General features: G+C 61.9%; 2 protein-coding genes across 2 annotated transcripts in view; one reads left to right on the forward strand and one right to left on the reverse strand.

The window, feature by feature from the left end:
- The first annotated feature begins 5,603 nt into the window (after positions 1 to 5,603).
- SURF4 (surfeit 4) lies at positions 5,604 to 10,262 on the forward strand. Its single transcript, XM_006776529.2, has 5 exons — positions 5,604 to 5,869; positions 6,261 to 6,337; positions 6,832 to 6,875; positions 7,288 to 7,474; positions 8,162 to 10,262. Exons 1-5 carry the CDS (start codon positions 5,665 to 5,667, stop codon positions 8,426 to 8,428), a joined length of 780 nt encoding a protein of 259 aa, XP_006776592.2. The 5' UTR covers positions 5,604 to 5,664; the 3' UTR covers positions 8,429 to 10,262.
- Positions 10,263 to 10,492: 230 nt separating this feature from the next.
- Positions 10,493 to 14,225, reverse strand: part of SURF2 (surfeit 2) — a 5,231-nt gene continuing 1,498 nt past the window's right edge. The window contains exons 2-5 of the mRNA XM_006776603.2: positions 13,597 to 13,827; positions 11,358 to 11,549; positions 11,037 to 11,200; positions 10,493 to 10,590 (exon numbers count right to left, since the gene is read on the reverse strand). Coding sequence (XP_006776666.1) covers positions 10,510 to 10,590; positions 11,037 to 11,200; positions 11,358 to 11,549; positions 13,597 to 13,827 — 668 coding nt within the window. The 3' untranslated portion in view covers positions 10,493 to 10,509. The remainder of the gene's footprint in view (positions 10,591 to 11,036; positions 11,201 to 11,357; positions 11,550 to 13,596; positions 13,828 to 14,225) is intronic.

Consider the following 14,225-nt stretch of genomic DNA (forward strand, 5'->3'; position numbering starts at 1 on the left):
TTTGTTTTGTTTGGTAACAGAGGATTTTTAATCAACTATGCCACCAAGTAGCGTTATCACCACTTTATATCTACACTAATAAAAGAGAAACCTTCCCGGGGCGCCCGTAGGGGGCGGGGTGGCAGCTGGGATCGTGGACGGGGGCTGGTCAGCCTGGAGGAGTGGGGGTCCTCCCGGAGGAAAGGGGGCGCCCTGGTGTGCACCCCAACCCCAGAAAGCGCAGCCTTTCCCTTTATCTCCCGGACGTGTGGCCGCCCTGGGGTCCCTTTGACCCTGGTCTCCCTCCCTGGACTCTGCCCCGCCGGGTGGAATGGGCGTCTCTGAGCGCACACCTGGGAGGAGGGCACCGCCAGGGCTGCCCACGGCGCACAGCCGGCCGATCTGCCTGGCAGGAAGCGGAGGGACGGCGCGCGGTGGGCCGTGTGCCCGTCACTGGGGCTGGCAGCCTCTCCCGCGGGCGGATCGGGCCGCTGCCGCCTGGCCCTGGCTCACCTGCCCGTTCGGGGTGCGGGGTTCGCGGTTCAGTAGCGAGGCTGAGGCTTCACCTGCCATGGTGCTGGGGGGTGGGGGGGTCCTGGAAGGCTCGAGCTTGGATTTCAGAACAAAACAAAACAAACGAGCGAGTGTTTTGTGATCCGCGCGAAGGGCTTCCCGTTGCCCCAGGGCGGGTGGCACCCTCTAGTGTGGCCTCGGAATTGGGTCGCCCCTGCTCCTGTGACCGAGCATTTAAGACCAATGCGGGGGGGCGTCTGTCAACACAGAGGAGGAGTTTTTCCCAAGGTGGCGTTTGTGCGCTGACACAACTTAAACACAACTTAAACACGGCCCCTCGCGGGAAGGGGTCAGGCGAACGCCGTGGGGACCGGGGCCATGGGGAACCGGGACCGTTTCACTCGCGAGGGGACGGAGCAGCACGCGGGCTCTTCAGCGGGGAGGCCCTGGTTTTGCAAGTGAGTTTCACCATCCAGTCGAGATAAAACGTCTCGGTGGCACCGCTGCCAACGCTGCCAACGCTGCCAACCCAAAGGGTCAGCTCTCCCGCTGAGGAAAGCCAGTCTCCTCCACCCCCTCCTTCCCCGCATCTCGTTAGGCGGGACCTGGGACCCAGGAAGGCCCGGAGGGGGTCGGGTCAGGCCCGGCCGGGCGGCCTCGAGTTCCTGTGGGAAGGAAGGCGCGGCCTGGCACAGCGCAGGGATGAGGCCGGCTGCCCAAACCCAAGTGGGCCCGGGCCCTGTCCCGCAGCGTGGCCGCCTGCTGTCAGTTTACCAGGCTGGGCGCTGGGCCGCAGTGGCGATGGCACGGGTGCCGATGGCAGGGGGGGAAGAGGGCCTGTGCTCTTCAAAACCAAAGTCAGGAGCCTCTCCTGCCACGGCAGGCGGGGCACGGGCGGACGTGGGTGGAGAGCAGGGTGCAGAGCAAAGTCACGGCTTCCGATGCAGATCTGGCTGAGCTGCGGGTTAACATTCATCCACGCAGTAAAGTAGCGCTGCCAACGGGGCGGAATCAGGCCTTAAAAATGAAAGCGGCCGAGTCTGCAGGGAACAGGGAGATCACGCAGCCACTGATCAGATAGTGGGACACACCTGTTTCCCTAGCCTTGTCCTCAGAAAGCAGACGCAAGCAGGAGGTGACAGGATGTGACCGGAAGGCAGGGCTGCCGAGCGTGGGACCCCAGAGGCCCGTGTGTCCTCTGGTAATGCCCACCCTTGAACTGCGCCGGCGCGGGCCAGGTCCTCCGTGCACATCGCCTCGTCACCCTCCAGACCGGGTGAGGTTGGCCGTGGTGCCTCCACTTCCACGTGGAGACGGCGTGCTGTGGTCTTGCACGGCACACGTGGCTGAAGGTTGAGTCCGGGTCTCGGTCCCCAGGTCTGGGCTCCTTGCCGCTCGGCAGTACGGTGCCCTCCCCTTCGGGTCTGCAGCGGTGAGCACGGTGCGCCGGCTGGTTGGTTCCGCTGGCATCGGGCTCCTTGCCCTGGGCAGCAGGGACAGTGTCCTCCTGCTCCCGGGGCCAGGCCTGGGGGAGTGCTGAGCGAGCTCTCTGCGCTGGGGCTGGGCACTGGGAGCCTCGTGAGCTCAGCATCCAGATTCCGTCCTGCTCCCCGTCCTCGCTGCCAGCGCAGAGCGCCACGGGAGCGCGCGGACCGTAGCGGAGCGGCGGCACTCGGTGAGCCTGCTGCTGGCTCGTCCCCGGGCCTGTGCTCCAGTGTGGCCTGGCCTTACCTGTCCTCCGGCGTGACAGCCGAGGGGGAGCTGTCACCTAGGAGCCCTCTTGGCCTCTGGTCAGGCGTTGGGTAGCGAGCGTGGTCTTGAGGACACTGATCTGGCACAGCCGGTGTGAACTGCTCGGAGCCCGTGGGTGTGGGTTCTGAGCATTCTCCTCCTGCCCGGGCTCCGTGCCTGGGCCACCAGGAGGGGGGGAGGACAGAGGGAGCGCTCTGCCCTGCTCACCTGTCTTCAGAGGCTAAGGGAGCCACCGCGCTTCTTAGGGAGCGACGGGGGGACATGGGGAGACTGGCTAGTGAGGCTTCCCTGTGGCTGCTCTTCTAGGGTCAGGCAGGCTCTGTCACACCTGGATGCTGAGTAGAGAAAGCCAGCCCGTCTCCAGCTGAGGGCCAGTGACACCTTCCTGTCCCTCGGGTGTGGCACGCAGCCTGGGAGCAGCACTCGGGAGACTAGGCTGGCTGGGAGTTGGGGGTCACGGTGGGCAGGCACGTGGGGGTCCCTGAACTCCCGCCCCGCCTGGCTCAGCGGAGGAAAGTCTCTGCCGCTGGCTCATTTTCAGGGACACGTAGGTGAGAGCCAGTAAGGCGGGCGGTTGTGAGGGTCCGGGATCCTGTAACTGACTGCCCCTCCGCAGGCTCTCCCCGCCGTCTGCCTCCAGCAGCGTCCGACTCCCTCCCGAGAGCAGCCCCTGGCCCTCAGGCCCGACAGCCCGGCCTCGGTGCTGCCCAATGCTTGGCGCCCGCTCTGCTCTGCTCCCGGGGGCACTGACTTGGGACTGTCCAGGCCAGCATGGTGTGGGCTCCGTGGCCACGTCTGAACCCTGGTGACCAAAACACATGTAGGAAATAAGATGAAAATGGGTCTGGTCTCCGTTATGAAACGGTTTTTCCTTCGTGCCCAGTCCAAGCAGGTGTCATAGAGGCCGCCGTTTGCCGGGCTCCGAGTCAGCCGGGCCTGTAACACGGGGTCCCTTCACCCGGGCCCGCTTCACTTGGGAAGTCAGGTAGCAGCCTCGCTCCGCGCGCGAACACCTGTGGGGCTGCGCCTGCCCAGCGCAAGGAGACGCCGTCTCGGCGGTGTCTGTGCGGGGGGAGGAGTGATTACCTGTCTGGAGGGAAGGTTCTCTCTGCTCTTTAATCCTCTGACCCAGACACTCAAATTAAGAGTGCAGACTCACTGCCTCCGTCCGCCTCGTGGGCTGCGGTGCCCGCCCGTGTGGGACGGGGCTCAGACCACAGCCCAATGGAGAGGCGAGTCAGCACCGCCGATGTTGGTCCCTGTGCTGCCTTTCGGGGTCGCTTCCCAGCCTGGGGGTCCCACCAGGCTCCAGTCCCTGAGTCGGCCCCGCCGGGCTTCTCTCAGGCTGAGCATCAGGGGAGGCCGTGCCGTTGCCAGGGTTCCCCGCAGAGCCCAGGAGATCCGTCTCCTCGGGGCTGGGGTGACTGCACCGTTGCCGGGCATTTCAAGAGCATGTGGGTCTGAGGCAGAAATGGGAGGGCGTATAGCGTCAGCGTTCCCCGAACGCCCTGATCTGATGCGGTGTGTGTGTTTACACCAAGTGTACCTGCACCTTGTGTTCTCTACATGCACCTCAACATTTACGTAGGAGAACTTGGGGCCTCTTTACTTTAGCAGGCTCTTCTCCTCTCCTGCTTAGTAAAGTCGGAGCGGACCTTGGCGACCTTTAGTCCAGCTGCCCCCACTTTGTAGAAGGGTAGCACAGAACCGCACCCCCCAAAGGAACTCGGTTTGTCCCTGGTCACACAGTGCACCAGCTGGTGGGTAGTGGAGCCAGGAGGAGGCCCGGGCCTCGGCCTCAGCCCGTGGTCATGTCCCACGCCTGCTAGGCTGTCTGTCCATCCCTGTGACCTCTGCCACCACCTCAGTGGGGTGAAAGGCTGAGCAGACGTGCGTGGAATTGACAGCTTGGGGCTCAAGCTCAGTAGGTGGGAGAGAAGGGACACGAGTCTTCTCCCCCCCCAGGTGAGTAGGCTTTTCTGTGCTCACGAGCCGAAGCTGATGAACAAAACTAAACATCCAGAGGCCATTAGCTGCGACAGAAGCTTTAGCACTTTCTAGCCTATGAAGCAACTTTCCAAAATGCCAAAATTAAGACATGCTCACGGATGTACCTTCGTTTAGTCCCACAATGGGTTTAGTTAGCCCTCAGAGGGGCTGTGGCATTAATCTGATGGACCGTGAGGCCAGGCTCAGGGATGCCCTTTAGACTCTCGCTTGCTGACACATCACTGCTGTGGGTGGGCCCCTGTCTCCCCGGGTTCCTGCTGTGTTATCGGCGCCCTAGCAGTTCCGTCCCTTCCTATCTCAGCCTCTCGCGTCGGTAAGAGAATGTGCACTGGAACACCTGGTGACGTTTGTACCTCAGTTTCCACGCGTGCTGGTCTCCCAATCAGCCATCATAAATGGCATGGCGCCCTGGCCGGTGTGGCTATGGACAGAGCATCGGCCTGCGGACTGAAGGGTCCCGGGTTCGATTCTGGTCAAGGGCACATGCCCGCTGTTGTGGGCTCCATCCTCAGTAGGGGGCGTTCAGGAGGCAGCCGATCAGTGATTCTGTTTCATCACTGATGTTTCCATCTCTTCCTCTCCCTTCCTCTCTGAAATCAATTTAGAAAAAATATATATATTAAAAGTTTTAAAAAGATAAGAATAAATGGCATGGCTAGCATGGAGCGGGAAGTTATAAATTAGTCTCTGCATGGGCCAGTGATCTGACACACTTGAGTCTCCTTGCTGTTGGACCAGCGGGCCATCCCATTTGTTAGTGTGTTTGCAATGTGCTTTGGCCTAACGACCCACAGGTTCAGGGTTTATTCACAATTGTGCGCACACACGTGCCCAGGCCCGACCTTGAGCTCTCGGGAGGTAAGGCTGGGAGGTGCACTGTGGTCCTGACTGCACACCGTGGGCCAGAGCCGGGCCTTCCCTCCCAGTGCTGCGGGGAGAGGCTGGGTGGGTGTGCGTGCGTGAGCTTCCTGCTGGCCCACAGCGAGGCCCTCCAGGCCTGGGACCCTGGCCGGAACCTATGCGGACTCTCGTCTCAAGAGCACGCTCAGCTCTCTTCTGGCTGGAGGGGCTCTGAGCACCGCCAGGGTGGCTGGTGGCGTCGGCACCGATCTGGGCGAGCCCCTCTCCCCGCGCGACCCTGGCTGGCTGATGCCCTTGCCTGAGATTAGAGGCCGTGTCTTGGGGCAGTTCTTGTGGGACATCGTAGGTGCCACTGCACGTGTCTGCTGAGATGATAGAGGTCATAGCAGAGTGTCACACTGCCACCTGGCGGGGTCTAGGCTGCCGGGAAATTGTGCAGGTTCTCGTGCGCCCACACGACATGCTGGGAGCAGGTGCTGAGAGCCACACGCATGGCGCCCGAGAAGCGTCTGGCTGGGGCCGAGAGCCCTGCCGCAGCCCCTCACCGGGATGTCTGTGGCCCGACAGTTCCTCCGAGTCACCAAGCAGTACCTCCCGCACGTGGCGCGCCTCTGCCTGATCAGCACCTTCCTGGAGGACGGCGTGCGCATGTGGTTCCAGTGGGGCGAGCAGCGGGACTACATCGACAGCACCTGGGGCTGTGGCTACCTGGTGGCCTCCACCTTCGTGCTCCTCAACCTGCTCGGACAGCTGAGTAAGTGGCTCCCTCGCTGACAGCAGGTGTCAGCCCCGGGGATGCTGGGGCTTCCTGAAGGAAGGGGCAGCCCCGTGTCTGCGTTCCCAGAGCAGATGCAGGTGAGCTGGGGCAGCGAGGAGCCGGCAGTGAGCGTCCCTGGTGTCTGGACGGGTAAATCGGGGGAGGAGACGGGAGAGACGAGGCCTCGCGCAGCTCACGTCGGCCTCGGGCCTCGCTTCTGCTCCTGGTGGCAGCCTCAGCCCTGTACATGCAGGGCCGGGCCTTGCGCTTCCCGCCTGCCCTTGCCCCTCCCACGCCTGGATTTTTGCCTGTGGCAGGTGTTGGGGCTGCTGCTGCACCTGAGGCCAGGTGAGGCAGCCAGCCCCTGACCCGCGCCTTCTCCTTCCAGCGGGCTGCATCCTGGTGTTGAGCAGGAACTTCGTGCAGCACGCCTGCTTCGGGCTCTTCGGCATCATCGCGCTGCAGGTAAACCGGGCGGAAGGACAGGGTCTCGCCCAGGAACCACGGCGGCCGCTAACCGGGTGGGGCCTTGCCTTCTTGCTCGGGTTGGAGCAGAGCCTCTGGAAAGGCCTGTCGAGGAGTCGCCCTGGAACTCCTTCCCGAGAAGGGGCTCAGTTTTCCTCAAGGCAAACGCGGGAGAAGCGGACGGCCATGCGGGCTGGCCCTTGCCTGGGTTTGCCTTGACCAGGCTGGCTGCCGCCAGGACCCCGTTCTTCTCATTTCCTTCATTAAGGCTGCCGAGCTACTCGGGTCCGTGGTCAGGTCTGCCCTGTTCTCTGGGGCACACCAGGGGCGCAGCTCGGGGCACTGAGCCGAGCGTGGCCTCGGAGCTGTCCTGGAGTCCTGCAGCGGTTTTGTGTATCTTAAGTTTAAAAACTGTCCTCATGCTATCCATTTGGTAGAAAAGCAGGTGCTTGGAAATGCGGACACTCACCTTTTCTCTGCCTCTGTCCCCTCAGACGATCGCCTACAGCATTTTATGGGACTTGAAGTTTTTGATGAGGTACGTGTGTCTGGTTGGAGGGGTCACCCTACCTCCTCCCATGTAACCTCGGGCTGTAACTATCCATTGAGTCAACCTCTGGGGTCAAGACTGTGCTCCTTAGACTCTGGTGGATGTTGGCAGAGCCTTCACCCCCACCAGGGCCCTCAGGACACGTGAGCACAGTTGCCTCTCCTGACCCGGGTTTCACGAGGGAGGGGAGGGTCCCAGTGGAACCGCTGCTCACAGGAGCCAGCTGCTCAGCAGTGAAGGTTCCAGGCGTGCTCCGGCGACGGCCGCTGTCTCGTACACAGACACGGATGTGTCTTCAGGCCGAGTCCCACTTGGTCTGCAGAGGGGGCAGGGCTGAGGTCTCCCGGCTGGTCTGGCGGCCCTCGGCCTGGGCCTGAACGCTGCCTGGCGTCTCCCTCAGGAACCTGGCCCTGGGAGGGGGCTTGCTGCTGCTCCTGGCGGAGTCCCGCTCGGAGGGGAAGAGCATGTTCGCGGGCGTCCCCACCATGCGCGAGAGCTCCCCCAAGCAGTACATGCAGCTGGGAGGCCGGGTCCTGCTGGTGCTGATGTTCATGACCCTCCTTCACTTCGACGCCAGCTTCTTCTCCGTGAGTCCTGCTCGCCTCGCCCCTGCCCTGCCCCTGCCCCTGCCCCTGCCCTGGTGTGGACGAAGCAGAGCCCAAGGCCACGCAGGCCAAGGCTTTTGATCCTATTGAAGAACAAACTGTCAGGCTCTTATGTGCCCAGAACCTGCCTCTGAACAGATGAAGTCCAGCCTCGTGGACCTCACTGAGGGTCCTGGTGCCAGTCCTCCCAGACTCGCTCCTTCCTCACCTTTATCTCATGACCTTTGTGAGCCGGGTGCTGGGCGTGCAGAGTTGAAGAAGGCTCTGGCTTTGCCCCCTGGAGTTTACAGAGCAGGTCTTTGTTACCGAGTGTGCGCCCTGCCTGGCGAGGTTCCCAGGAACGCCCGGCCGTCCTGGTGTGGAGGCCCCTGGGCTCCAGCTTGAGCTGCTTGGGGGACCTTGGCCTGCGCTGAGCGCTGCCTCATCTGCCCCAGCCCCCTTCTCATCCCACCGTCAGCCCCACCTGTTACAGCCCCACCGTCACAGTCCCACCATCACCATCCCACCGTCACAGCCCCACCTGTCACCATCCACCGTCACAGCCCCACCTGTCACCATCCCACCGTCACAGCCCCGACCATTAGCGGCCTCTGCACACCCGTCTCTTCGCCCCAGCACCTGACCATCCCTTCTTCCTCCCATTTGAGTCTCTTACTGTCCCCTCTGCAGATCCTCCAGAACATCGTGGGCACAGCGCTGATGATTCTAGTGGCCATTGGCTTTAAGACCAAGCTGGCCGCCTTGACTCTTGTGGTCTGGCTGTTCGCCATCAACGTGTATTTCAACGCCTTCTGGACCATCCCCGTCTACAAGCCCATGCACGACTTCCTCAAGTACGACTTCTTCCAGACCATGTCGGTGATCGGCGGCTTGCTGCTGGTGGTGGCTCTGGGCCCCGGGGGCGTCTCCATGGACGAGAAGAAGAAAGAGTGGTAACACCTTTCCTGCCTGCCTAAACCGTGGCCGGCGAGGACTGGTTCGGGGTCGATCGACAAACTGCCGCATTCTCGTCCCCTCCCCCCTGCCTGGGTGAGGCACAGATGTGAGACCTCTGCAGCCTGGAGAGCGACGGCTGACTGCTCTGCACCCACCTGCTGTCTGACCAGCCAGCGGCCGCCTGGCTCCTCCCTCCCCACGGCCAGGCCTTGGCCGCGCGGCGAGAGCAGCCGGGGGGGTTGCGGCCTCTGTCCTGGTTTGTTCTTTTGTGGGTGGTGGGGGCCTTCAAGCTGTACTCTGAGCAGATACATCTGTGTATCATTCAAAGCAGTCTCCCTCTTATTTTTTTTAAAAGTTTACGTTTTTAGCTAAAACTAAGTGATTGTGGGTGGCCCGGCACATCAGAACCACTGGCCGCTCCCTGGTTCAGAAGCGCCCCGTGGCGCCGCCTTGCAGTGTCACACTTGCAAGGACAGTGAGATATTAGAGGAGCAACCCCCAGAGATCGAGGCAGCATTAGAGGGGCCCTGTTCACGGTGAGTCACTGCTTAGTCAGGACACCAGCCCACCCTGTGCAGTTTATATGGGGTCATCCCCCGGGGGCTTCCGTGGCTCAGTGGGGATGGATATCAGAAGCCCTCGCACCCACCCACCCACGCCCACCCGCACGTCTGCAGGTTGGCCGGCCTCCCCCGGCCTGGGGAGGAGCAGACGCCAGCTCGCAGACCAGTTACCTCACACTCAACCTTCCGCAGCCTCGCTGAACTGGGCCGCGCCCTGGACGCTGCCTGGGTCTTCCCTGGCTGAGGGATGACCCCAGGCTGCACGGCCTCGGCTTCCGTCTCCTGGGGCTGCCGCTTGCTCAGACGTCTGTTTGCTATGCTGCACACGGCCCAGATTACTTTTTACTGATTTGTGATGCCTTACCGATTGGATCTGACTCCTGTATTTAAAGTTTTCTAACATTGCCTTACACTGTGTTTCTCTTCTTGGGGGTGTGAGCGCTTCCTGCTGTCCTCCGCCAGGCCCCATCCCAGCGAAGGTGCCAGGGGAGTTGGGACATGAGTCTCTGTGCCTCCTGCTGTCCTCCCCGCAGATCCTTCTCGGGGACAGACCAACTTGGCCTGGCCCCCTGAGAGCCTGGCCTCGGGGCTTGGCTCCCTGGTCTTCAGCGAGGTGTGTGGCCTGAGGGCCAGCCCTGAGCCAGGTGAGGGGAGCCCCCGTGCCCGCAGGCTTTGTGGGGAGGAGGCTGCCTCTTGCCCTCAGGCTCAGCCTGGACCCACCTGACCAAGGGGGTGATGGCGAGCCATCTCACCCACCCCAGGGCCCAGCCAGAGCGGAGGCTCGTCCTGGTGTTAGACAAAGCCAGGCTGAAGGGCGTGTCTATTCCCGTCACTCGGACGCTCACTACACGGTGTTTCTTCACTTTCTGACGCAACCCTGGACCATGTGGTCTCTTAGTCCACATTTCCGCCCCCTTAACACATCCTGACAGCCCCCTTGAGTGACAGCCCCATCAAGTGGCACCCTCAGCCAAGATGCGTCTAGTAGGGCACCTCCCTGACTGCTGAGACCTTTGTTGACCGTTGTGGTCACTCCCGTCCCTGCCTCCCTGCCCAGAGCAGGCTAGTGCCTGGGCCCTGTAGACCCATGCCTTTGCGGGAGGAGCAAAAAATAATCTACCAATTGGTTTTGGCAAAACGATTTCTGACAATTTTTTGCGTTATGTGGGAAATAGGTATCGATCTCACTTTATGCTGTATTTTATATCTTAGTTGTGTTTGGAAACGTTTTGATTTTGGAAACATCAAAATAAATGATGGCATTTGTTGTACAGTGTGACCCTCCGTGCCGTCTAGGCGGGTGGGCCGAGCCAGGCTCTCAGGTGCCACATGAGGACCACTCGGCCATGTCCACACAGGGCCCCGGGGGCATGGACCCAACCCTGCTCCTGGGGCAGCCAGAGGAGTGGATGGAGAAACCCCAGGACGCCCCACCGGCTGGGAGGACTTGGGGCAACTGGGGGGGGTGCAGGGTGCAAACCCCAAGGACTCAGGCTGCGCGGTCTCGGCAAACGTTTATTAACCCGCCTGCTGGGAAGAGCTGATGCGCTTCGGCTTGCGGTGCCGGCTTTTGAACTTCTTGGATGAGCCCGACTGCTTCTGTGGCGGGGACAGAGTTCCAGTGAGGGCCCAGGTGAGCGGGTGTCAGCCTGCCCCGCCCACAGGCGAGGTTTCAGCTGGAAACCCCTAGGTCCGCTCTCCGCCCAGTTTCCCCCACAGCTGCCAGCTTATCCAAGGCAGCGCTGTGAACCCCCAAACGCACAGACCTTGACCTCCTCTAGCCCCGCCCCGCCCACACAGGCTCAGGGTGGCGTCTATTGGGCCCTCTCTCGGCTCCTGGCTGCTCTCGGGCACCTGTCCAGGCAGCCGGGCTCCCGCAGGTGCACACTTAAAGCTCCCCGCCCCTCAGAGCAGCCCTGGCTCCTTGCTTGCGTGTGCCATGAGCCTGGGGTGTTACCTGCAGAGAGTGGTCTTACTTTTCTAGGGAAACGGAAACCTCGCTAAGGACACTGCTGCCCTGTTAGCAGCCTGGAGGCACCACTCACCTTCCTGCGCTTGACGGCCGGCGCCCGGGCCCCTCCCCTCCCCTCTCCGTCCCCAGCGCCCTCTGCTCTCGGGTGCCTTGGCCTCTCGTCTTCATCGGTCAGAAAGGCATCAGCGCTGTCCCTGTGCTCGGCCCCTGCCAGGTCCTTTTTGGTGAACAGCTCGGCTGGAAGGAAGAGGGACTAGGTTAAGGTCACCACCTGTGCATGGGGCTAAGGGGCACTTGGAGAAGGGAGCGGGCCAGAGCCACCTGCTGCTGGAGATGGACAGGACAGCCAGGGGGAGTAGGAGGGAGGGGGGGCAGGGAGCACGGTCCTGCTTACGCGGATACAGGTCTGCCATACTGTCGTCACTGTCACTCGGGGCCGTGCCGTCACCATCGCTGGACTCGGGCTCCCAGAAGGCTGGTCTCCGGCGGGGTGGCCTGTCACTGTCCATCTGGTCTTCCCTCCTCCTCCTCTTGTGCAAGAGGCAGGCGGGCACATACTCCACGCCCTGCTTCTGACACTCTGCATCTGCAGACAGGCCAGCACAGAGCATGGCTCTCTCCTTGCCTCCCATCCCTGAGCCCTGTGCCTCACCCACTAGGCAGAGAAAGGCCACCAGCTCAGTTCCTACCAGGACAGGAAAGGCCAGCAGGGGTGAGGCCGACAGACAAGATGGCACCAATCTGCTGGTCGTGAGCACCTGCCTCTGGCCAGGCCCACCAGGCTGTAGGAGCTCCAGGGCACCTGACCTGGAAACCATGCCAGCCTGTCACCAGGAGGCAAGCCCTGTGCAGGCATGGTGGCTCAGTGGAAACAGCGCCCCCTGTTGACCTTTGGCTAGAGCAAGGGGCAGGAACGAGGCTGGAGTCACTGTCCTCCCTGCACTGAGGACTCACAGGCCCTCCATCAGCACCCCAGTGCAGTGCAGCCCCCCGGGGGGGTAGGTGGTGACAGGAGCTCGGCCCTCCTTCCCCCACCTTTGGCTGCGGCCCCTGCCCCGCTCCAGCCTGGCTGTCTCCACCTCGCCACCCAGCTGCCTGGTCTCACCTTTCTCTCATCTCCCCTTGGCTGACGTCTAATAAGAGTCCACCCGTTCCTCTCTGCCCAGACACCTGGTTCCTCCTCACCTTCCCAGGGCTCCTTGGTACCCAGGCCCCACCCTGTCCCTTCTCAACGGGCTCCGTGGGTGCAAATGCCACGTGTGTCGGTGATTTGCATCTCCTGAGTGCTGGTCCCCGCCGTACCTCTCACTTAAAGTGCTCCAGTTCCACTTTCAATTTCCCCCAAAGCCTATTCAGACCCCACTCTCCAAACTTCCCCTACCAGGTTCGGCTCTCAGGTTCGGCTCTCAGGTTCGGCTCTCAGGTTCGGCTCTCAAGTCGGGACGTGGGAGCTTGGGAATTGGTTTATTCCTGCCCCTCACTCCTCATCTAGCAACCCACCCCCAAGTTAAAACCCGTCCACTGCGTTCCATCCTCCCTGCCCACACCTGGTGACCCAAGGGGACCCCGCCACCTCTCCATTCACCTGGATGACTGCAGGGGTCATGCCAGTCCCTGCTTTAACCCTTTCAGTGCATCCGGCTGCACGTGCTCCTGACCACGGCCTCCAAGACCCTCTGTGCTCTAGCCCCTACCCACCCCTCTCACCCTACACTGCGTGATGGCACAACGAAGGCAGGTCCTCAGGGCCTCCCACGCCAGCCTTGGACCTGGCCCAGATCCTGTCCTCTTCCCGCTCCGCATGCCCGTCTCGGCCTCCTGAGTCAGGCCGGCCCTCCCGGCTGCCAGCACCTCCCTCCCTCAGCACTCAGCACCACCTGCCATCACTGCGGCAGGTCCCCCAACAACGTCGCGGCACTGTAACATGGATGAGATGCCGCAGGAACTTAACTCGTTTAGATCCATTGAACCTCGAGGACGATGAGTGAGGACGCACTGTTCTGGGAGGCGGCTTCCAGCTTTGCAGCCCTCTTCAGGGTGCGGGGCAATCCACCGAGCACTGCCACCCAATGGCCCAGACCCGTGGTCGGCAAACTGCGGCTCACAAGCCACATGCGGCTCTTTGGCCCCTTGAGTGTGACTCATCCTAAGCCTTAGGAGCACCCTAATGAAGTTAATAACAATGTACCTACCTATATAGTTTAAGTTTAAAAAGTTTGGCTCTCGCCCTACGCGGTTTGGCTCAGTGGATAGAGCGTCGGCCTGCGGACTGAAAGGTCCCAGGTTCGATTCCGGTCAAGGGCATGTACCTTGGTTGCGGGCACATCACCAGTAGGGGGTGTGCAGGAGGCAGCTAATCGATGTTTCTCTCATCGATTTTTCTAACTCTCTATCCCTCTCTCTTCCTCTGTAAAAAATCAATAAAATATTTTTTTTTAAAAAAAGTTTGGCTCTCAAAAGAAATTTCAATCGTTGTCCTATTGATATTTGGCTCTGTTGACGAATGAGTTTGCCGACCACTGGCCCAGACCACTTCTGCCCTCGAGGGGTGCTCATCCTGGGGAGGGCAGGCATGCCCCCAGGCGCCGTGACCCGGGCAGCTGTGTCACACACACACACACACACACACTTACATTTACACAGAGCTCTCTGGTAGCGCCGGCCCTGCGTGTGCCGCAGCACGTGCCCCGGGGCCTTGTTGATGTGCCGCAGGGTGAGCTTGCAGAACAGCTGGTGCCTGCGGGGCAGAGGGAGCTGTTTGCAGGAACAGTTCACCAGCAAGGAGTCAGGCCTGCTCTCCAGCCTGTCACCCCAGAGGCTGCCTGGGGAGGGGGCGTCCAGGGTGTGGTCCGGGTATCCCGGGTCTTACAAGCTCCTGAGAGGTCCACCCCGCCGGGCGGGAGCCGCGGTCCACACGGGCCTGGCCTCGCCTTTGCTTGGCGTGTGGCCTGGCCATGCCCCCGACTGCTCTGCTGTGAGAATGCACGCGGAGGACTCAGCGTTCAAGTTCATGAACGAGTGCCCACCAGGCCATCGCCGCTTCCTCCTCACTATTTGTCAACCACGCGCCCTCGGCTAAATCAAAGTTCTCCTTTAAAGCACACATGTGAGCCTGGCCTCGGCCAGAACCTCAGGGACCAAGCCCCAGCGCTCGCCGTCCCCTAGGAAGCAGACCGGCCCGGGTTTACACAAGAGCAAGCGAGCTCAGCAGGGGCGGGCCTCGCCCGGACTCCCAGCTCCCGGCTCCCGGGCAGCCCGGGCC

This window comes from Myotis davidii, unplaced genomic scaffold, assembly GCF_000327345.1.
Source record: "Myotis davidii unplaced genomic scaffold, ASM32734v1 scaffold609, whole genome shotgun sequence".
Lineage (NCBI taxonomy): Eukaryota > Metazoa > Chordata > Mammalia > Chiroptera > Vespertilionidae > Myotis > Myotis davidii.